Raw genomic sequence first — 24,408 nt, forward strand, 5'->3', positions numbered from 1 at the left:
ACAAAACCACGACGGCCGTTGTGGTGCCGTTAATAATGGATGCTAATAGGAAATCTTTTCGTGTTAAATGGCACCAACATGGCCGCGATGACGAAACGTGCAATCAAAGAATTAAAATATATATATATACATATCTGAGCTTCAAGTACACTGCTTGGGTTGCCTGTGTGTATAGTTTAGAAATTGCATACGCAAGACATTCACAAGAGCGAGTGGACCAATCTCGTCGCCAGAGCCTGCGTTCCTTCTGGCCTGCGTTTCTTCTGGCCTGCGGCAAAGAACGCGGGCTCTTTCTAGGGCTCTGGCATAATCCATTTTTTGGCGCATGTGCAATTTTTACAGCAAGCTTACACCTTATATTTAAGGAAGTTGTAAATGATATCTTAAATTTGTAAATGTGGTGTGAATAACACATTGTCATTGTCATAATCAATGAAAATCATGCTTTCAAACAGAGTTCTGTGTTTACTTCTTATACAAGTACAAATTATACCGGAAGTCCTAGAAATCCTGGTCTCAAAAATTGGATTTAAATTATGCCACATCAGAGCCTTTGTGCTTCGCCCAGGCCAGAAGAAACGCAGGCACTGGGTACGATATTGCGAGTGGACTAAAAGCATCTGAACATTGGACAGGAATTTCCTCTGGATATATTCTCATTCTCAGGTACGTAATCTGCGAAAAAGTGTGATAGTTTGTAAATAAACTATGCTGTGACATTTGCGAATATTTTAGGTCTACAGAATTTTCAAAAGATACGATAGAACTCATAGGTCACCCGAAGAACTAAAACTTGTCCTAATTTGAATCCAGGATACTTTGAATAAATAGTAACGACTTTAGTGAAGTAAATTTGTAAATAGAAGTCTTGTATTGTAAATCAAATAAATTAGGAAGTTTGTTCATACTTTAGTTTATTGACACGGTTGAGTTTGCTCCTCGTCCAATAAATTCATAGTCTCCCCTACAGCCGCTTTCAGTGTCGCCACGCAACGCTTTCTCCCCTGATTAGCTACTCAGGGGAGAAAGCGTTGCGTGACGACACTGAAAGCGGCTGTGGGGGAGAATAATAAGTAGTAAGACACCCTGTGACGAAACTTTGACGAGACGTATAGCGGCAGACTAGGATTACTCGGATCCGGTTACTCGTGAGGTCTTGTGAACAAGGGCGTTGTGTAGCTGAGTCAGGTATGATTTTTGTCCTTTTTTCTCTTCCATATATTGCCTTTTTTCTCTTATTTAGCATCTAGTGTTAGTGTATTGAATTCGTTTAATGCTTGAGCGAGAATGCGGGAATCGAGGGGAGCAACACGTTGTTAAACCTGTGGCTAAATGCCCGGCAGCCGGCCAACGTCTTCCAAATTCTAAATGGCCAGCAGCCAAGAATTTTTATTTGTATTCAACAAATCCAAACCACCTACACTTTATTCCCTTGGTGCTAAGCGAACCCAAAAAACTCCATAGGTTTTATTTTATCCTGCGTAGCGTAGGCGTTCATCGGTTTAAAAGTTTAATTTCTAACTTTTTGTTGATGCTGCTAATCCTATATGAAATGGCCGGCCGCAGACCGAATCCCGAAACTATCCAAACTTTACCCAAAAAACTAGGTTTCGTAGGTTGTATTTTCTACTTTCATTGATGCTTGAAAATATCGGACTATTTCGGCTCACTGCATAAATTATTAGCACGGATCAGTTGACTATAAATTTGCTCTGCACCACATGCTTTATTGCTCAACGTCGTTTGAGCTTTGAAAGACGAATTTTGCCCTATATACCCTCTCCCTGTTGGTGGAGATGTTCATTTTCTTTTTACCTCCCTGTTCACCTCATAATATCACAAGCAGTAGTGGATCTCCTTTAGTAATGAGTATTCAGTGAGGATATAGACTACTAGTATTAACATTTTTGGTTTCCTGTCTCGACTTAGTCTCCCTCGCATCCGTTTTTTAGTATCGGTCGTCACGCAACGACCGACACTAAAAACAGATGCGAGGGAAACTAGTCTCGACTTTGATCAGTGGGCACTTTGGTGATGAATACACTTTTTTTTCTTCTTTCCTTTAAACATATTTGACTAAACATTTGCCCCAAAAGCTGTGAAGCTTAAAGTGCTACTACGACGAAAATCGCTCAAACTTGGATTCAGCTGAAACTTCCTAAGAATACTCTTTAAAGGTCCAATAATCACTGTATAAAGTGTTTTCTCGATATTCAGTACGAAAGTATGATATTTTTACGATTATTTTTTGGAGTCTGTGACGTCATACACTTAACATCAAACATTGCTACATATATTTCTTTGTATATAAATCCTTAATTTATTTTATTCCTATTAAGCCCAAAGGGTGGCTAATGTGCTTATTTCACATTACTTGTGACTATAATTTATATTTTGGGGTGTTTGGGTATTTCTTTCTCCCTTTACTACTGATATTTTGATCATAAACTACAAAGAAATATATGGAGCGATGTTCGATGTTGAGTGTATGACGTCACAGACTCCAAAAAATAATCGTAAAAATATCATACTTTCGTACTGAATATCGAGAAAACACTTCATACAGTGATTATTGGACCTTTAAAGAGTATTTTTAGGAAGTTTCAGCTGAATCCAAGTTTGAGCGATTTTCGTCGTAGTAGCACTTTAACAAGGGGGCTCACATCCATAATATTTACAGTACAAAGAAAGAAAATTAAACTAGCAAAAGCGAAATAATGAAAACAGGAAATGAAAAAATAATTAATCTTTGGTGAACAAAAAACGGTTTGTAGCTAATATGTACTTTTGTACTTCAGTGAAAAGTTCATGATTTTTCTTAAAGTCTAAGTCTCTACAGCCATATAAAAACCAACTAAGTTTTTGCATTTTGGAAGAAACATTTTGCCACAAACTACCACAAATCAATGAATACAATATAGCTTGTTATCCTTCACTGCACACGGCGTATAACTCGTGGCGAACTCATGGCGCGCGACTCGGTAGAATTCGAAGTATAATTTTGAAAATCAATGAAATCAAACCCCTAATAAATAGAACGATTTTATGTAACACTTTTAGAATATCGTGTCTAGCTTAGGCCCACTGCTAATGATATCCTAGGCATTGAATGAAGCCGGGACTTACCTATTTGCGAATTTTGCAATTTTCTTTAACAGTAGAGTGCTTGCACTAAACCCGTGAAACTATAGAGTGTAAATGATATAACCGTGAAACTTTAGTAATACTAAATAGCACAATTTCATGCAAATTCCATTGTTTGCTATTGTTAATTAGCACTATTTTGTACTATTTAGTAATGCACCAGTCATTAGAGCCTGATTTTTTTAATTTGCACGTTTTCCATATCATATCACTCACTCGCTTGCAGACTCGCGCTCGTTCGCGATATCATATGGCCGGAAACTCGCGAGTAAAAACGATATCAAGCTCTTAACATGTGATAATGTCTATTTATTTCGATTGGATATCAACTTATCGATTGCTTATACACTGGAACTAAGGGAATGATTTTACAGTGGAAAAATAAAATTTGGCAGACGTTAAAAAAAAAAAAAAAACTGAATGCAGCTGTACGTTTTTGACGAAGGTTTTTGAGTCGTTTAAAAATGGTAATGTTGGTTGTTTCAGTAATCGTCACCAACTTCACTGATAAATATGGAGGAAGTTCTCAAAAGCGATTACCAAAAGCACAAAGCGAAAATGGCAGCCGAGGCGGACTCGATGGATCGCCGCTTGCAAAAAATTGAGGAAAGGAAGGAAGAATGCATCTTCACAATAGAACACTGGAAGGCTATTTTTAAAGGTGAGCAAAATGTTGTACTTTTAAAAGTGTTTCATTGCCATGCGCTTAATATCGTACCTAGAGCCCTTGTTTCTGCTGGCCAAAATGAACGTGGGCTCTTGGTAAGAGATCGGTTGCAGACTACCGTACCCGTCAGTCAAATAAAGTCTGTTTTTCGCATGCGCAATTGGTGATATCGCATCATTTTCGGTCGTATCTGCGTTTTTGAACGTTTTAGTGTGAACGGGCGAAAACGCCATGAAAACGTTAGACAACACAAGGCGTTCGCTTTTTTTCTGGTAGGACAAAAATGGAGCGTTTCAAAAAAGCATTTGTATGGACGAGACCATCGTCTGGGTTCCTGCTGGGAAGGATCAAAGAAACTTAGTTGCACGCTCTCTCGTTCCTTTAATTCTTCGTCATCTCTGCATGCATGCCACTTGACAAACGTATGTATTTAGAATTTAAAGGCATTTCTTCCCAATACGCTGTCAGGTAAATACAAATCTAGCTGGCGTGGTTTGCCTCTGATGAAAACGCCTTTTGAAATAATAACTTATCAGCAAATGATATGGGACCTCAAGCCTCAAACGATCCTGGAGTTTGGCTCGAATTGTGGTGGCTCTGCGATATGGATGGCCGATATCGCAAAAATGGGTGAAGGAAAATGCCATGTTTATTCAATGGACATCAACCAGGGATTACTAGAACCACTAGCAAAGGAGAAGAGAGATGACATCACTTTTATAGAGGGAGACTGTAATAAAGTTGAGAAGGTTTTCCCCCCAGAACTACTCAAGGTTGGTTTGTCGGAAAATTGTCTCTTTTGAGTTTAAATGAAGCCCTGATAATGAAAGCATCCGGGAACAAATGGGGAAGCAAAAGTAACAAAGGTAGACCCTTTTACGAATGTGTTTCGACCACGTTTTAATTAATGATTTGCCAAGCTTCCGGACAAATTGTCCATTTTTGATAAAGCTGCGCGAGCGAAGGCTGCAATTACATGAAAACAAACTAACTCATACCCCTCATATTTTTCTGGGGTAACTTAGTCGCGTAGTCTTATAAGATTGTTCCAACGCGCGCGCCCTGAAGATGGACATTTCGTACAGAAGCTTGGCAAAGTTTTAACTAAAACGCGGTCGAAAATAAAGAGTCGCTATAATGGGTCTCACGTGCAAAAGCGTTATTGATAGCGTTATACTTCTGGAAAGAGTCGTAGAGTTCTCATGTTTATAAAAATTGCAGTAAAAGAGACCTCATCTCCCAGTCCTTTTTTTTTTGCTTAATTTAACGGAGATGTATTTTTGTGTTTTTTTTGTTGTATTTATTGGTTAACTTGGCTAGGCAATCGGAGCGCGCGCGCGTTATACTTGATTGTGTTTTAGTCGATAGATACCTATGGCGGCGAAATAAATGAATGTATGTTAACTGCAAAAATATTTCAAACCTCAAAAGGGGGAAATGTTTTGTTTTGATCTTCAGATTGCGAATTAGCGCAGGGGGGTTATAAAGACACATGACTTATTTTGATATATTTTGCCTCATTTTTCTTTGTGAAGGGATTACCACACCCATGGATAGTGTCAGAAGACGCGCATGTGAATGTAGAAGCAATCCTTGAATACTTGCATCAATTTATGGAGCCTGGGGATTACGTCATAGTCGAAGACACCAATCCGTTTACTCCGTCAACTGATGATGATGGCGGTTTTGATTTCATCAATTTGAAGGGATGGGGACGATGGAAATTGGAAGTGGTTATTGATTTCATACGAAAGCATCCAGATCAATATCGCATTGACTCAGGATATAATGATTTCTTTGGGTAAGAAAAGAACTCCTTGACAAATTTATCGATTTTGGGGCTCCTGTCGGTATGACCAAAAAGGGAGAGAATTCACTCTACAAACAGGAGAGAATCAACAAACAAAGCTAGGAATTTGTCCCTTAAACAAAATAGTGAAAAATATAATAAACATTTGCAGCGCACGTTGCAGGCCCCACTTCTTGCGAAAATGAACTGAATGTCATTAATTACTTTAGTTGAGGTCCGTAAGAAGAAAAAAGATTCTAGATCCCCACCGAGGCACTTAAAAAATTCTAGCCTTTTAGCCCCTCCACCCTCATAATGTGCTGCGCCGTCTCTGCATCAATCGTGTCCTACCTAAACTAGACCTGCTCAATGTCAGCCACCAGAAACCACTGAACACTTACATTCTTTTCTCCCTTTTTGTTTCAGCTACAACGTATCGAACAACATGAACAGCTACATTAGACGTATATAAAAGCGCTCTTTAGACAAAACATAGCTCATTCATTAGCTCGATGGTTTTAAAATAAAAGACGTTTAAAACAGTTTTTATGGTTCTTTGTTTTGTTTATAGTACTATTAGTGGACCGGAAACTTTAAATGCCTTTTTTATAATAAATACTGGTGCACCCAGCTTAGCAAGGAGGAAGCTCACTACTTAGTCTTATTTTAGTTAAGAGAATGTTGTCTAACCCACTAATCGAATTGAAATTTTGCGGTTTTGTTGAGGGAGGGGGGGAGAATCAGAGTGACTAACACACTTTTCTCATGTGTAATGCAGTCGAGTCTGGGAATCCGGCATAACCGACACCCGAGATGAGAGGTGAGCTACTGCTATTCCACCATTGATTCACTACACAGCCTAACAAGATCGATTAGCGGAATTTCTATTCAAATTTGTTTGAACTGGTCTTCTTTCGGGCTTGTGAGTCGCTGAGTATTTTGGAGGAGCACTTGAAATCCTCGAATAGTTGACTCGGGTGCAATCTTTTAGCATTTACCCAAAACCGAATCTTGGATAATACTCTGAAGATGTCTGGGTACTATTGCGCAACATGTCCGATTCGTCGAGGATCAAAAAGAAATCAGAAAACAAACAAACGTTTTCGGACCGCTTCGCCACAGGCAGCCCAGTAACAGTACGCGCGTGCTGTGGGGCTGTTAGGCAGAACACGAAAAAAATGACTTAGGAAAAGCATGGCATCGGGAGGCGTCGGGTACTTTCTGCTCACGAAAATGCTGAGCATGGGTTCCCTGTGATACTTGAGCATGGGTAACATTCCCATGATGCTTCTAGGTCCAGGTGTAAAGAAGAAGACAAGGCGATGAAGAGAAGGAAGAGGGTTGCGGACACAAAGCTCTGATTTTGCACGGTAAGAAGTGCTTTCTCACTTTACTAATACATCAAAATACTAAGATAAAGTCTAGTTATTTGCTTATGAGGATATATTGAATTTTTTCCCTAACTTTTTCTAACTCAAATAAACGTGTTAGTTTGAAACTACACTGCTTGTCTTCGTCCACGCAGACATTTGGAAGTATAAGTTTGTTAAACTCGCTTGGGTTTTGCTTATCTGAACTCTAAATGCCTCGATATGATAAAATAACGACAGTTTAAAAAAAATGTTTTACGACATTTTTGAAGTTTTTAAGTCCACTCAACCAGCTTACCATTCTCCAAGTAAATTAAGCTCAAATTTGCTTATTATTACAGATACAGTAGAAATTTCAATAACAAAACACTTCTTTTATTCTCTTTAAAACATCAAAAGATAATTACAAACGTTAATGAACTATTTTGTTAGGGAACAGACATACATTTCATCAAGATTTATTTAAATATGCATGCATAAAGCCCGGGGGGGTACTCCGCCAGAATTTGGGTAGGGGTGTTCCGCTGGGATTCTGAAAGGGGTACCCTGCTTATGACAAAAAAAAACTCAAATTTGTAGACCCTGTTTATGACATAAGATATAATTTATTGCACTGAGTTCCTGTTTCAATTATCATGTCATCTCGCGTATTGTTTTTTTTACGACCATAATAACCAGTTTCGGTCAATACGAAAGTAGAAACCCTGAATATGACAGGAAGCTCAGGAAGAACTTGGAATTTGAGTGAAATTGCATACCCTGTTTATGACAATAAGCTTGAAAAACCATACCCTGTTCAGCGGATCATCCCCAAATAGTCCATATGTGGGAGTACCCCCCCGGGGCATAAAGTTTCAATCTTTTGCTAACTCGCTGATTTAACCACATTCCCCTAAAGGAATTATGGGTCAAGTATTTTGGATTAGCATTTTCCTATAAATGACTGAGTACAATGAAAGTTTCTCTAGTGGATTGAAATGAAATTCTACCATGAGTTCATTCAGCATTCCAAGGCTTTATAGCATTTCATTGCTTAGTTATAGGAGAGTAAACGCGGCCCAATTTTTGATAAGAATGCATGGATTGGCAATCTTGGTGTTCTAAGTTTGTTCACTAACATGGCAGATGAATCTTCAAAGGCTTAAGATGATGGAATATTCAATATTTTTGATTATATTTCACTGAAATATACTGATATAGAGTGCAAGCAATATAACCGTGAAACTTTAGTAATACTAAATAGCACAATTTCACAATAATTCCTTATGGGTTACCAATAATGTACTGATCAGTGTGAAACATCAATATCTCCTCAACTGCTGGGGTTTGAAATTTTTCTTCTATTCATTATTTTCTCTACCAACACCTACTGTATGAAAAAGCAAAAAAATAAAATAAAATAAATAAATATTTTTAATTAAAAAAAGTAAAATACCCCATGATTGCTAGAGAAGCGATGTTGAAATTTCATACTGATTAATGAAAAATTAATTGCTAAACATACAGGATCACAATACTGACATTTTAATTCTTTGTTTTAGTTGGATAAAACCCACCAAGTTCAGAAGAACTAGCAGAATTTATTGTATATTATTTTAGAAAATATTAGGTATAGTTACACAGTTGCATAAGGTTGATTCAGTTCTTGCTTGCTAATATGCCTTTGTGTAATTATATTATCCTAAATATTTTTATTCACCTCAGGCTTGGTGAATTTTGTTCTGTATTTTCCTTGGTTTGTCCTTGGTAAATATTGACCAAAATTAACTTTGTCTTTGGTTAATATATACCTTTAGTTTTAAAATACTATCTACATACGGTAATCATTGTATTATTGTATGTAGATATTTTTCGCCACTTTAAGAACTAGGCCACAAAAGGTGTGTTCAATCTTTCTATTTCAAATAGAAAGGTGAGTGCACCCTTTGTTGTGTTTTGATATAATTTACTTAATGCTGATGAATTATGCACAAACACTGGAGCAGACAACTGGCTGACTTGGAGTCCTCTCAACTTACTAACAGTTTGATTTCTTTTTTATTGAATTTTGTTTTTGATTGATTTACATGATATTTATTTATTTGATCGACACTGATATTGACTTTGGATGTTTCTGATTGACATTGATTTTTTTGTCATATACATTCATGTTCTTATGGAAAAGGTTTTTAGGAATTTTGTGCAAATTTTTTTACATTTTGTTTTTTTGGCAGTGTTTAGAAGTTTTCAATATGAAAAAATTTTCTTTTTGTTTCGTGAATAATTCAAAATTACAAAATATTCTTTAATCACAAGATTAGGAAAAAGCTTTTTTCATATGCAAATAATTTCTTTGATATTCCATTTTGGTATTGATGCTTTTGTGTGTTACAGTATTCTTTCACTGTAATAACTGCCTGTGGGACCGTGTGCAGAAATAACACAGGACTTTGATAAATCAATCAAGATTTTTTTCTAAAAGGATATTTTGATTTATATTTTGTCTAACCCAGTAAGATACATCAGATTGCCATATAGCTAGATAGTGAGAGGATGCTGTGCACATTTATTTTGTTTCTTTTTTGTGTGTGTATCTGATGATACTGTAGAACTTCACTCTCTCATCCTCTAAGCTTTATGCTTAGGGATTTTGGCTCCATTAAAAAAATACCACTTTTGTACGACGATACCACATTCATTTTTTTTTATCTATAAATTTCCTTGAGACATTAAGGTTCTACATTATATATTAATTTGTATTACAATAAAAGGATGGTGCTTCATCTGCAGTTTTCCTGGAACAGGGTAAGTCAAGTGCATTGTTCATCAGCATTTAGTCTTGTTATTTCCACTAACATCCTCTTTCTATTATTTAACACTTGACATGGCTTGTTTTGTCAGTGTTTAATCTGGTTATTCTTTGGATCACTAGAGGATGTTTTTTGGATGTTACAATTTCCAAATTATTTTACTAAGTAGTTATCAAGGTTGAACGATTTTGTGTTGTCCAAAAAAAACCAATTTTCTCTATGAGCTAGCAGAGCTATGGTAACTTGAAAGTGCTATAAATACTAAAAATCACACTGCAACAGACAAGTCAGTTCACATAATCAAATGTAAAACTACCTTGCAATTCTAAAGTTTTGGTAAACATAATTATTATTTGCCTAACATTCTTGATGAAATATGAAAACAATAATTTGATAATACTGAAGTAGCCTTCATCATCACTTCATACATATCTGTTGCATTTGATTTTAGTAATTGTACGTTGTTCTTAAAGTGGTGAGAATTTGAACTTAACGACTATGATTGAACACACCAACATTCAGAGAGAGACACTGTATACAAAATTCTACTTTAATGTTTCACGGCTTGTGCAACACTAATCCTGATATGTACTGTCAAAATTTCTCCTAACAAAAATAAAATCTTAATATTTGGCAGTTTATTTGGTTTCTCTTGACTTAATTAACCAAATATTCATCAGACAATTTATCTATAATTTATCAAAAAAATCTAATTTATCAAACGAATCTTGTAATTTGGAATCGCAGATCCATAGGGCTTGGTGTGTTCATGTCATAGTCTGACAAAGGTGTTGCTTGATTAAAAGTACACAAGAGATGATAAATGGTCTTTTTGACTTTGATTTTTTTGCATATAATTCTCAATTGGCTTCTTTAATTACGTAATTTGGGTTGACTGTTGACTTCTAAATTAGTATTATGGATACATCTGATAGTATCTTTGAGGATTTTGCATTCAGACATGATAAATGAAATGTAAGATTATGGATAAAACGTGGAGAATTTCAAAAAAAAAAAAAAAAAGAAAAAAAAAAGAAAGAAAAAGAAAAAAAAACTGCTTCTATTTGATTTATTATAATCAACAAAAAAATTTAATTTCACTAAAATGTGATAAATGTTGAATTGGATCAATAGACCATTTATTACTCTTGCTGTAAAGTATTTGTATGATTATGTAACTATGGCACTGGTATGATTATTGGGTAGATTGGATAAAATAATATCCAATTTGATGCAGAAACTGTATGATCAATACATGTCCTATGCCATGGTTTATCAATATCATACAAGAATTATCCTACTACTAGTTCCAGTAAGGATCATGCAGATATGAGACAGAGAGCTTTCTAAATTAGCTGTAAAACTCATGAATAGACACATGATCTCCATCATAATTTCTGAAATCAATTGAATTTATTTCATATTTGTAAAAAATTCTCATTGTTGATCCTTACTGATGCTGTACAATGAGGCATAAAAGTGGTGTTGTACCTAAAACTTGGCAATAAAAACGATTTACAGTTATTATAAATTTATACATTGTACTACTAGACTTCAAACACATGTACTTTCAAATAATTTCTCAGAAGTACAACAGTGCCAGTTTTATGCCTTAATTTCAGCATTCCTGTACTAGTCTTTTAATCAAGCAACACCTATGTCTTTAGAATCCAAACAAAGTGGACTGTCCCCAAGGTCTTTCGTTCAACTTACTCATCAACCTTAAGGGGTACCCCTGAACTATTTGTTTGGGGGTACTTCTTCTTAAGGGTAGGGTAGGTTTGAACTTTTGGTCTTGGGGACCTACGACTAATTACCCTAGGGGCAAAAAAAATTACAAAAAGACTTAGTATATATTTTTTCAAAATTTATAGGGATTTTTTACTTTTTTTTCACAATTTTTTAATTTATTTTCTAATTTCTTAAAGCCAATTAATTTTTTTAAAAGCCATTTTCTGAGACCTTTTTGTAATCTGCGAGTCAATTCTCCTTATTTTGTCCATGTCTGCTTGACTTTCCTTTATCTTGAGTCTTGAGGTGCTGTCCAATTTTTCTTGCATGAACCTACCTGGATTTGAACCACTTACCTTATGTCCTGCTTGCACTCTTCTTAACCAGTATACCATCAGCTAGTTTGTTGAAGGTGTAGGTTTTGAAGTACCTTAAATCGTAGTGCTTTGTATTGACGTGAATATGAATGACCTAATAAAAATTCTAATGAATATTTAATGTCTATTGTTTATTGCTCACGTGACTGAAACAATGGGATAATGAGGGGAACAAAGGCAGGGGATTATGTGGGTGTGGTAAAGGTGATAAAGTAGGTATGAGACAAATGTATCTTGCAAAGAAGTGTGGTTGCTATGAGATACAATGGGTGTGTGAGAAAGGTAGGGTCTGAAAATTTTTCTAAGTTTTTTGGCGGGAAAAAAGCGGGAACGTAAGAAGTCGATCATAATAAGGCGGTAAAAAGTATAAGTTTTTTGGCGGGGAAAAAAGTGATTTTGAAAAGAGGTCATATAGCAAAATATAATTTATTATAAGAGGTCAATAGATTACAGATAATTGATCATAAAAAATAATAAGCGTACGTAGTTAACTAAGAAAACTTTAATCTTCAGCCTTGTTTATCAGTTCTTGGATGTCGTTGGCTTATGCAGAGCTGGTTTAGCCTACACCTATATAATGTAATAGAAAAAAGAATGATGTTAATAAAGAGTATCATCCTAAAGGGTTAGTGATCTTACTTGGCCCATGAAAAAAATATTAAGCACAATACATCCCGTAAACTGCCTTATTTCAGTTCTGTAACTGTTAGTAATTCCGAGTACAACTTTTTTAATTGGCCAAATAAAATCACTGTATCATATAAATGATTTAAAGTTAAGGACTAAAGTAAATAATAAAATGAGAACTTGATTTTTGCGAGGCGCAAAATTGTGGCTGAATGCGCATACATCACACTAATGTAATTCGTCAGTATATGTATAAAGATACAAAGATTTATTTGAAAAACAATTTCATCATATAAAAGAAATAAGTTTATATGCGTACGACAGGCAGAGAAAAGCCCTCCAACCCCACCCCCCTTCCCCCCACACACACACGCTCACACCACACCCTGCAATGAAACGGCCGGACCTCCGCTTTGTATAATATTATGCGCATCATATCATGATATCATAAAGTTTTTATTTTTGTTAAAGTTAAGACCTTTACACTGTTTTAGCCAACATAAAACAGCATACGACTGAAAAAGTAATTAAATTCAAGCGTAAAAAAGATGTTTCAGCCTGCAAAACCAAAGCAAAACGCAGCACATTTAACTTAGTGTGTAAAACACCTAGGAAAAACTCCTTCAAGACACAACTTCAAATGGCAATAAACGTTTGGATTGAATTTATTTCTAATGTTTAGATCACTCAAAACGTTAATTAAAGTCCATAGTTTGCGTTACCTTTCATTCCTACCGCCCAGGAGTTCTAATCTGCAAGGTTCTTGAGTTTTAGTCGCTCCGAGGTCGTCTCTAGATCTTGTTCCAAGATGTCGAACAACAAAACAACTCATTTTCGTATTCTACCAATCCCTGGAGATTCAAAAAGCTGTTAGGTAAACACAATAACTAGTGCGCAAAAGGGAATTGAAGGTGAGAATGTTTTTGTTTTATTGCCTTTCCATGTGACGGGCTTCCTGTGTTATAGGCACCACACAACGGCCACAGGATTCCCAAAAACGAAAATAAATTATTGTCTTTTTTTGGTAACTTGTGAAAGGCTTTTTAAATTTTTGTTTAGACCATGATAGAAGAGGTTCATAGAACTACTAACTTTGTTAGTTTCATTTCGAAAAATTTTTAGAAAGGGTGAGAAAAAAGGAAATTGCTGAAAACGCTATACCGCTGACCAGACAGCTTGCTCACTGAAAATTCAATCACCCATAAAATACGACATATTACTTTATTTGGAAAAATAATGTCAGATCTGTGTAGCCCTCATTCGTAGCTTTCTATTAATGTGTATTTTGTATGATAAAAACAATTTTTTAAATTTTCGAAAATTTGGGTCAACCTCGAAAACGCTTATTTCGGGTACATATTTTCAATCGCCTCGTTGTCTATGAAGCAAAGCAAAATCAACCAATTTTTTGATAGATCTAAAGAGAGCTCATAATGGACTGTCCCTGAAGTACAAAACATTTAGCAAAAGTATTTTAATTATTTTTTTATAAAGCATTTTTCGGCGTCAGTTGTGTCTTGGGCTCCCTGTGGTGGAAATTTAAAGGGACAACGTAAAGTTTAAGGTATGTACTTGCGCTTTTGATTTGATTCGCGCGTCCAATATTTTTTTGCCTTAGAGCTTTTTGGCTTACTATGAATCTTATGATAATTAATGAACATATTTTCTTATTTTCTGTACAAAATCCTGCTTTAAGGGATTAAAACGACGGTAATAATAACATTATTATTCCGAGATAAGAAGACGCGTTATTTACAATGACGGGAAAGAAATAAACTTCTGCCACCTTCCGAAAATTAAAAAGTAAATAAAAAAACATAACTTATTATGTGGGATTGGTTATACTAACGTTACAATTTCAGGATAGATATCTTGTCAGCTTCGTCGATTTGCGGCAAGGGATTTAAATAGTTTTTAATACACCGGTCATCCAAAACCTAGTCTCCCCCACAGCCGCTTTCAGTGTTGCGTGACGACATCGACACTGAAAGCGGCTGTGTGGGAGACTATCCAAAACCCTGCTATTCAGGAATTCTCCTTCACGAAAACATGCAAAAACTAGTTGAACAGTTTCATATAGGATTGAATATTATAGATTCATCGTTTTTGAAGTGATTTCAATTTTTTAACTACATTTTTTAAATAGTTTCATGTTTAACACCTTCTCAGCCTCATCGATTGGCGGCAAGAGATTTCAATAGTTTTTCATATAACCGGTCTTCTAAAAACCTGTTATACAGGAATTCTCCTCTACAAAAAACATGCAAAGACTAGTTAAACAGTTGCATAGGATTAAATAATATGGATTCACCGTTTTTGAGATGGTTTCAATTTCATTTAACTATTTTTTAAGCGTTTCAGGATGGATATCTTGTTAGTTTCGTCGATTTGCGGTAAGGGATTTCAACAGCCTTCATCGAAATGCGTTGGGTATTAAAAAGCCCCTACATAGAAGTATGCCAGTACATCAAATGTGTTCATACTTTTGCCCGTTACGCTTTAATACTTAACATAGTATGTGGGTATCGAAAAAATAAAATGAAAGAGTTTTATAAATGTTGGTTTGGCGTGTCATTTTTCATTTAGTTATTTTCTGCTACTGTGGGATTAAATTTCCAACGTATGAACCTACTCAGTGGTCTAACCTTTTTGCGCATGCTCGTGATGGGTGACAAACTTAAAAGTGTTTTGGAGTTCAAAATTACCACTGTATTCCTTGATTATACAGACTCCGCTACGCGTCGTGGTTTCCTATGCTCCTCTCGTGTTCTCTCAACATCCCGCGTGTTTTATAAGAGTATAAAACACGGAAAACTGTTTTTGATCTGTTAAATCTTTCTCACACATGAAAACAGATGAAAACTGGTAAAATTGAATCTCAAAATTTAAAGCTTAAGTTTTCAAGCTTCTCAAAAAATAGTTAGGCTTTTATGAAAGGAATAAAAATATTCTAATGAAGAATACGGTCAGGGTCTTAATTTAACTAGTTTAGTTAGTTATAGAGGTAGACTAAAAACATCCCAGTCTCAGAAATGGCAAAATCCCAGACCCAGTGCATGAAATCCCATTTTCCCAGCCCCAAAGAAGACTAAAGGTGCTTACACACGGTGCAACATATTGCACTCAACATTGCAAGCAACAAATTTGAATCGGGGTGACACACATTGCAACAAAATCACGCAACATCGCTTGTGTCAGCCTGCTATGTTAAGCGGATATTTGGTCAGCAGGTATAAATTTGGTGCAAGCTGATTGGCTGGAAATTTCAAAATGTTGCAGGTAATGTTGCAGCCATGTTCATATGATGAAATTTGTTGCGCGCAATGTTGCAAGAGTAGAGCGCGATTCAACTTCAGATTTGTTGCATGCAATGTTGCGTGCAACAAGTTTGGGGTAGACACACGTTGCAACAGTCCTGTCGCGTGCAATGTTGCATGCAATGTTGCACCGTGCGTCTGCACCTTAAATCCCAGCTGCCGTTTTACGCCTTCAGGACCCTCCTTTTATGATTACTATAACTAATCATATTTTACCTACTTTACCTGTTAGCTGTGCAATTGTATTCTGCATATTTCCGTCGTATAGGTGGCTAGTTCTATCCCTGTTTCTTTATACTCACACAACCGTAAAGCATCAAATATGATCTCTAATGTACAGTTCTTATCTGATGTTTCGATCCATTCTCTGAGCATCTGGCTTGTTATTTCATGTGTATCTCCCGAGTAATCTTCCCTACATTTCTTCAATATCGTTTCATCGACTTGTAAATGACCAGCCAAAGTCTCCCAGCAGCAATCCGGGTTTCTACTTACAATTTCTATGGTTTTTTCTTTGAGCTCTTGGTTATCCTTGAGAGGCGTAGTCACTAACTCTTTACCTGGGGAAAGGTAATGGTGAATATAACATTTTTAGGCAAGGGAGCACGGCAAATGCACGCACGCGCGCGGTTTTGAAAAGCTGGGTTTCCTATATTAAAAAATGGTGATGACGAATGCGGTTTTTCGAACAAATATAGTGCGCACTCAATCCAATATGGCGCTACACATAAGTTAAACCCCGTGTATATTTATACCAAAGGCCAACCAAAGCGCAAAAACTGCTATAACGGTCTTCCTGTGTCAAATTACGCCATCACCACAGGCAACCCAACTTTTCAAAACCGCGAGCGTGCGTGCATTTGCCGTGCTCCCTTGTTTTAGGTTCCTTTATCTTTCCGTCAATTGCTAACGTCTTCGAGGTGCATACGGGTCTGAATTTGGGTAGAAATTTAATAATGATGTTAATAATGATGATGATGATGATGATACGATGATGATGATATTATAATGATGATGGATCAGGCTATGATGATAAAATGATGATATTAGATGATAAGATCAGTGATGGTGATGATAATCTGAAAATATGATAACGATTATGATATAGTGGGGATGGTGATGTTGATGTTGCTGATGATCATCATAATGATAATGATAACAATGATCATACTTTATTCAAACAACAGGTCGTCTGACAAGGAAGACCACGAGGTTAGAGGTCCCCTAACTAATATATCTCATGAAATAAAATAGGGAGAAACCAGGAGAAACTTACCAACCGTTAGCAATCCTAATAGTTTATACAACTGCTGGAAAATTTTCACCCAAAACTTCAAATAGATATTGTAGACAATCTTTTCTTTCGTAACCTTCTTTTGGAAATTTACGAAGAAATTTCTCTGGTTTCCACGGTCCCTCTCCAATCCATTGTATGTCTTTATCGTCGAAGTACCGTATCATAGAGTAGAAAATATCCTCTGGGAGGTCATCGAAATAACGATCAGTAAAAAGAATCCCAAAATACTCTACTGGCTCCTAAATAAAGTAAGGTTAAAAAGAGGCTTCATTAATCAACTACTTAGCAATTAGTCGTCGAGCCCGAATGGGCTATTGACTCATAGGCCAGTGCACACAACCATGACAAAAGTAAAAACCACATTCGATGCATGCTTTTGATGACCGCAGACTTTATACAGGTTAAACCCTAGTTGAGGAGTTAACTGGCAATCCCCCAGCCCTCTCTTTCCCAATAAAAAATAATTTCCCTTTATAATCATAAGACTGTACCATGCCAAACGTTTTACAAACCTTGTCTGTGCTTGATGTAATATCTTTAACCTGTAGAAACGATGAAGAGACAAAAACATCATTATCAGAAAAGTGTGCTAGTGATGTGTCAATCAGTAATTCAAACAATGTCAGTCATTCAACTAATCAACGGTACTTTTAACGCTTTCGAATGTGCCAGACATGAAAATGAGCATTTTTGATTTACCCCGGTGGGGGGGGGGGGGGGGGGGGGGGGGGGGGGGGTGGTGGGAGGTGGGGGTGCCATAGCCCTTTGTCTATGTGGTGGGGGTAATCAGCGGTTGCTGTTGAAGCAATGTTGATTTCAAACCCTAAGAGGTACGACCATTTATGATTGAAGGCGATTGTGCTGATACCATTTAATCTGTGACTGGACAACATCTTTCTTTTGCTTTTCACGTTTGTTCGATAAAGAAATTAATTAAAAATTGCGCCCCTAAAAGGGTCTACGAGGTTCACACAGGAAATATTTTCAGCTCTGGACCGGCGATTGAAAGGAGTACCTTGGACACTTGGATAAAAGGAGTGCCCCCTGGCTTTTTACGATTTCATTTTTACGATGCATCCACCAGTAATGTCTAATCATCAATAAATTTCATGTGTGCGCAGTTGCGTAGCGAGGGGAGGCAACTAACCCCCTTCCCCACAAAAAAAAAAAGCGTTTTACTAAACCTGGGGATATAGCGGGAAACTCTGAAAGATAAAATGCGTACGCGTTTGTATTGGCGGGAAAATGGTACATCGCCCTCTATGACCAAGAACTCACTACGCCCCTTTATGTGTAGAAAAGACTCATTTTGCAACTTTGTCAAAGACACCTTACTTTTTGTTCCACAGTTTTGACCCTCTTTTCGCAACTTTCTTGTTTTTTCCCCAAAACTGTTACCCTCTTATCCAAAGCATTTTTCAAAGTCGATGGAATATTTTCTACCTAAGTGAACAATGGCAAAAAGGGAATTAATTACTGTCATTGTCCACCTGAAGACTCGCATGCTCATGCTTGTTATGCAAATGTGAACCAGGCCAGATAAAAATGTCGTTAATGCAACATATTAGGTGTTGATATTGATGTGGTGTTACAGGAAGCCAACTTTTAGAAAGGTTGGAACGGCGTTTTCTAGTCAGCGATTTGGAGATAGAGTATGCACGCGCTCTGACGACTTGGTCGCAAAATTCTGTCTTCTGGTCTGTGGGATTTTCAAGTACCTACGATTTGGCTAACGAGTAAATTCTGGGAACGAGATATTCGATATTCCTAACTGCGATCGATGTGTAGTCTCCCTTTATTTATAGGTATTGGTTTTTCCAATAAAGAATGTTGCGTGATGATGATGATGATAGTATATAAAAGGAACCGACACAAAAAGTATGGATTTGTAAGGGCAGGAATAAAAGAACTCTACCCCGAATGTAAGTCACATTTGACAAGACATTTAATAATTAACTAGTTACTTATCCTCAATCGACAAAATCCATCAAGGCAAACACCAAACAGTGGCCAAGGGAAGAACAGGCACCGTTCGCAGTTTACAAACACTATCAAGGTCACGACTTACTATTAACTTTTTGCGAGCATTGTCACAAAGCTTTTCCAAGCCCTCAGTCATTTTAGACATAACCTCTTTCGCAACTTCTTTACAGGTAGCTAATACTTCTGGTAAGTCTTCCAAAAGTTCTTCTGAAAAATATCGTAATTGGAACCCACAGAATAATGTTACAGTGTATAAAGAAATTATAGAGTAAATAACGATATATTTTGTGATTAAGTTGGTTCAAGTGAAAATGAAATAAGAGAAGGAATTCCCGCAACCTATCGAGAGCACTCTTTGTTATTTTTTGAGAATCTTTGATGCTATTTTTAGAATCACTAACTTGATCGTTTGTTTTTTCTGCACGCGCGTACTGCTGGCACTCTACGCCGTTTGCTCCAAGGGAGCACGTTAAAATTTTGATTGTGTTGATATAGCAGGCGTTCCTTGTAGTTCTTGTTTACGTGCGCGCGCTACACTTTATAGCAGGCGTTCCTTGCTTTAGTCAGGCTAGCGAATTTACTCCGAAAACCGACGAATTTCTTGCGAGGAGCGGAGTGTCGTGTACAAAGGGAGGGGAGTGAATCTGCTACGAGCATAGGACGATAAAATTTCCACTGTTTCACTCCCCTCCTATTACACTCGTCATTCCATTCCTTACACGATCGTAAGCCATTCGGATCGGCCGAAACCAAAACACTAAGAGGAACGCCTGTCACATGATGGATTGCGCGCGCTAGATAGATCAACCAAGAACAATAACTTTCTTTACACAAACAAAATTTTAATGTGCTCCCTTGTTTGCTCATGCTTTCTCACTACGCTCGTGGTTCCACTTGCGTTTGAACATTTTAAGACGTCATCTATGATCAATAAGAGGACAGACAATGGAAATCTACGAGCGATTTGTTTTTTAACAATAAAATGAGCGATTCGTCACACCATGTGTCTGTCCTCTTATTGATCATAGCTGTCAGCCAATCAGATTGCGAGAATACGCTCTGCTATTGTAAAATTTGCAAGTAAACATAAGCAAACAGCTTAGAGCGCATGCGGTATGCGCGTGCCGAAAAATAAACGATAACAAATATGATTCTAAAAATAGCAACAAACGGTGCCTCGATGATGGTTACAAGCATGAATACCAGAGATTTCTTCTCTTAGTTCATTTTCTCTCGGTTGATTACTTCATTTACACGTTTTTTTTTGTCTGACAATTAAAATATATTGTACTATAACACCTTAGGATTTTTTGCTGCTTTCCCTGACTACAGTCAAAGCTGCACTCTCGTCTTCTCCAGCGTCATCTTTAGCATCGTCTGTCATCGCTGTACCAGCGGGTTCCCTTTCTTCTTCTTTAGATTCTAGGATCAGCACAGCAGGGTTAAACCACCATTTCACTTCTCCAACTTGAACTCTTGCATCGCCTTTCTCATCGATTTCTGTTACTGTCCCCTTCTTGGCCGAGCACCTGCAGCACAACATTTATCCGAGTATTAGATTCACAGGGAGTCGACCAATTTCCAGATAAAAGTGAGAGGGAAAATCTGGAAAATATATCATTTAATAAAAATATTCGAAATAAAACGCGCACGCTGATTGGTTTGATACGTCGTTTATATCAGAGGACAGTGACACGCTCGCGCAAGATCGTTCAAAAATATCTTATAAAAGCAATATAAAACGACTGTTTATGTCGTTTTACTGTGACTTTGGGAGATGTGGAACACTTTGACATCAAGAGAAACACTCGACTACGCCTCGTGCTTCTAATCTTGCTTCTTTCGTGCTCTACAGCTCATTCCCGGCGTGTTTATATCCGGCAGTTGAAAGACATGCGCGCGCGTTTAATATTCCTTAATTTTTACGTTATATATCACCATTATATAGTATTCTCGACTTTCACATCCCCATAATGCCTTGCGGTTTTGGTAGGTAACCAATCAAAACACTGTCCCAAATTGAAAATTGAATTTATACTATACCTGTTTTGATATGCATACCTTCTCCATTTGGTCAATCCATCCTCTGTGACCTTCTTGTAGTATTTTTACTTTTCTTTGTAACCAGAAATAGCGACTCTGTCTTTTACCCTTAGATCATGGATCTGCGTATTTTTAGATGGCAAAAAATACATAGAAATCAAAACTAAATTAATCGATAACTTCGATCAAGTTAATTCCATTGTACAAAGACTTTAATAATTTGACGTAACGATTATCTTTGACTATCTATGACTGAAAAATGAGAGATAATATAAATTTGTTTATTGTACACATGTAGCTGGTGTAATCAGCTTAATATTGATGAAAATAATGGAGATTATTCGACGGTAATGATGGTGGTAATGGCGATGGTGCATGTGTTGGTAACAATGACGATAGTGATGGTAGTGGTGACAACTATCATGGTGATAAGGGACAAGTCATTATTTAAGTCGGGTGGGGGGGGGGGGGGGGGGGGGGGGGGGGAGATGGAGGAGAAAATGGGGGATCCTGAATTATTTCTAGCAAAAATAGGGGGTCTGAAAGCTGAAAGTTATATTTAGGGGGGTCTTGAGAATAGTTTTTTTTGCTTACATATATGAATTCAAGTTTTTTTCATTTTTCAATGGAGTTTTCCTTTGGCTATTAAAATTTGCATTACACTCCAGATAGAGATTCAAATGATGATGACTCAGATGATGATGATGATTATGTTGTTGGAACATTTGGCAGCAATAGTGAATAAGCGAGGTAGGAGTTTTGTGACTTGCCATTATAGCCATTTTGTAAAATATTCTCTTTTTATTGAGGGGGTCCTGAATTTTTCAATCAATCTGGAAGGGGATCCTGAAAAAATTGAATGCTATCAGGTGGGGTTCTCAAATTTTTTTAGTATCACAGGCATTTTCTCCTCCCCCCCCCCCCCCCCCCTCCGACTTAAATAATGACCAGTCCCTAAAGATAATGGTGATGATTCAATGGTGACAATGATATGATGGTTATGATGATACCTATATCATGGTGATGAAGGTGGTCAACGATGATGATGATGATGATAACAATGATGAAAGCGATGGTTAGCAGACCCGAGCTTTCCGTTGCCACCACCATTATTAAAAAAAGCATGGACAATAACCTGACCGATGAAGGTAACTGAATTCCTATTTTCATCTGGACAACATTTTTTCTAATTACTCATCAAGTATTGGGAGCGCAAAGACGCATGGCCATGATAGATCCTTTCTCCAAAAACAAATTTACAGTCTGAATGACTATTGTTCTTACTCAAATTCGGCCTGGAGCAAAAGATATGCCTTTTCCTGCACGGAAGACCATATGATCAGTCTGGGTGGGCTATTCGTTTCAACATTACACTCTTACCTTGGAGAGACATTCATGGGGAAACAGCAAAGTTTCTTTCAGGGCTTTAAATTTAACCTCAACTCCATTTTCATCAATATATTCCACAATACCTTCTTCAGTATTCCCTAAAACATTGTTTTCGTTAGAAAAAAGAAAGAAAGAAAAAATCGAGAACTTAAATTAAAGTTTAAAAAATGCTGTTTTTGAAGATCACATTTGCACAGGCTTAGCCTTATTTATAGGTCAACATTCATAGATGTCAAGTCCGTGGGATTTTAAACTTTTAATTGTTAAGTTCAAGCTGCACATGTCTACTTATGAGTATTTAGTCTTAAAACACAGTGGTATCTACCTAATATGAGAAAAGGGACCATTGTGAGGAGAGAATACTGGATGATGCATTTCTTCACAATCAAATTATCATACCCTTTCCATGTCGGCATCCCAGTGACCGTCATATTTAGCCTTTATTATTTGATGCAGATCGTCGAGGTCCAAGTGCACTGTCACCTTGTCTTTACTTGAAACCTTTCATCAGTACGCACGAGAATTCTCGGAATCATCAGGGTGCTGGTGGATCCCGTAGTAGTAAGATGTCAGGGAGATCTTTCCAGCTTCAATCAACCTGTTACAACATATTGAATGAATTTTGCTTTGTTGTAGTAATGAATTGACGAAAAGCCACATATATATTTTTTAATGTTGCATTATGAAGTATTATCATTTGACACCTGCTAATAATGACACGTAAATACCACCAGCACCGCATTTAACATGGTCGCGTGGAGATGCCATATTATATCGATGATATCTCGTACACCCCCCGAAGTGCCAGCCGCGCCGCGGTCGGTCGTGTAGGTCCCCCCGGGCCGTCTTTGAGTTCACCCCCGCCCCTGCGCTCCAGCCTTCTTCTTCTTCCGCACTCTCGCTTCTTGCCCCGCACTTCCACAAAACAAGGACACGTAAAGTACTCCCACAACACCCCACACCCACTCCAGCTGGCCCTTTCTGCTGTTTACTATGTGAATGCAAACGATGGTCTAAGACAAATGATTACCCATGTATGGACCTCTCGTTTCTGGTTCACAACATGTCCAGTACAAAACCGAACGTACGGTGTTCAGTATATGTATTGCTGAAGCGGTATGGGGAAGCACCACCAACGCATTCAAACAGGAGAACTATTAACCAAGGGAATAATATCAGGAATTAAAACAATGAGGATCCATGATGAGATTACCTGGTCAATGGATACTCCACCCCCACATCATCTTCTGAGTCCGTTCCAAGTTTTACTCACCGTAGAAACCTGGGACAGTCTACTTTAGCTGACAACCTTTAACAGAAGAAGGACCGCTGGCCAAACTGGTTTACTGCGATGTATGTGAATTGGTAGGTAGGTGGAAGAAAGCAAGAACAAAGGATATGGGTTATGGAAGGGGATGGAAAGAGGTCTGAAAGATAGAAGGAAGGAAGGAAGGAAAGGAAAGCGAAGGAATGGAGGGCAGGGAGGAAGGAAGGAAAGGAAGGTAGGAGGAAAGAATTGTAAAAAAGGAGGATGGATAGGCGACGAGGAATGAGATGATGGAAGGGAAAGAAGCGAGGAAGGAAACAGAAGGAAGCAGGAAGGGAGGGAAACGAAGGGGAAAAGGAAGGAAGGAAGGAAGGAGGGAGGGAGGGAGCGGAGGGCGGGAGGAACAAGGAAGGAGGCGGAGGAGAAGGGAAAGTGAGGGAGACGAGGGAGGACGGAAGAAGGAAGGAAGAAGGAAGGTAAAGGAAGGAAGGAAAGGAAGGGTTGGAGGAAGGGGGGGAGGAGGGGAGGGAGGGAGGGAGGGTGGCAGGACGGAGTATGAAAGAAAACAAAGGGAGCGCGGAAATCATACGAGAGTAAAAGGATGTTAAAAGGAAGGAC

The 24,408-nt window shown here is 37.5% G+C and overlaps 2 protein-coding genes across 2 annotated transcripts; one reads left to right on the top strand and one right to left on the bottom strand.

The window, feature by feature from the left end:
* The first annotated feature begins 1,072 nt into the window (after positions 1-1,072).
* Positions 1,073-6,145, top strand: LOC116293201 (uncharacterized). Its single transcript, XM_031700600.1, has 5 exons — positions 1,073-1,188; positions 3,631-3,805; positions 4,280-4,584; positions 5,347-5,612; positions 6,027-6,145. The coding sequence occupies exons 2-5, from the start codon at positions 3,658-3,660 to the stop codon at positions 6,070-6,072; spliced, it is 765 nt and encodes a 254-aa protein (XP_031556460.1). The 5' UTR covers positions 1,073-1,188; positions 3,631-3,657; the 3' UTR covers positions 6,073-6,145.
* A 6,129-nt stretch (positions 6,146-12,274) lies between these two features.
* On the bottom strand, positions 12,275-22,616 carry LOC116293175 (uncharacterized). The gene is made up of 10 exons (XM_089029011.1): positions 22,515-22,616; positions 21,153-21,256; positions 20,391-20,620; positions 19,177-19,298; positions 18,444-18,551; positions 17,621-17,650; positions 17,088-17,347; positions 16,037-16,371; positions 13,217-13,345; positions 12,275-12,437 (listed from the first exon to the last, which is right to left on the bottom strand). The coding sequence occupies exons 4-7, from the start codon at positions 19,234-19,236 to the stop codon at positions 17,111-17,113; spliced, it is 435 nt and encodes a 144-aa protein (XP_088885137.1). The 5' UTR covers positions 19,237-19,298; positions 20,391-20,620; positions 21,153-21,256; positions 22,515-22,616; the 3' UTR covers positions 12,275-12,437; positions 13,217-13,345; positions 16,037-16,371; positions 17,088-17,110.
* Between the last annotated feature and the right edge of the window lie 1,792 nt (positions 22,617-24,408).

Source organism: Actinia tenebrosa, unplaced genomic scaffold (assembly GCF_029948245.1).
Source record: "Actinia tenebrosa isolate PJP-AT-01 unplaced genomic scaffold, QUT_ActTen_1.0 PGA_scaffold13__45_contigs__length_12533684, whole genome shotgun sequence".
In the NCBI taxonomy this organism is placed as follows: Eukaryota; Metazoa; Cnidaria; class Anthozoa; order Actiniaria; family Actiniidae; genus Actinia; species Actinia tenebrosa.

Coding starts and splice junctions, on each gene's coding strand:
- LOC116293201 (XM_031700600.1), top strand. CDS start 3,658: ATGGAGGAAGTTCTCAAAAGCGATTACCAAAAGCACAAAGCGAAAATG. Junction 3,806..4,279: donor CTGGAAGGCTATTTTTAAAG/GTGAGCAAAATG, acceptor ATACGCTGTCAG/GTAAATACAAATCTAGCTGG. Junction 4,585..5,346: donor TCCCCCCAGAACTACTCAAG/GTTGGTTTGTCG, acceptor TTCTTTGTGAAG/GGATTACCACACCCATGGAT.
- LOC116293175 (XM_089029011.1), bottom strand. CDS start 19,236: ATGTCTAAAATGACTGAGGGCTTGGAAAAGCTTTGTGACAATGCTCGC. Junction 17,651..18,443: donor TCAAAACTGTGGAACAAAAA/GTAAGGTGTCTT, acceptor TCGTTTCTACAG/GTTAAAGATATTACATCAAG. Junction 17,348..17,620: donor TTACATCAAGCACAGACAAG/GTTTGTAAAACG, acceptor TACTTTATTTAG/GAGCCAGTAGAGTATTTTGG.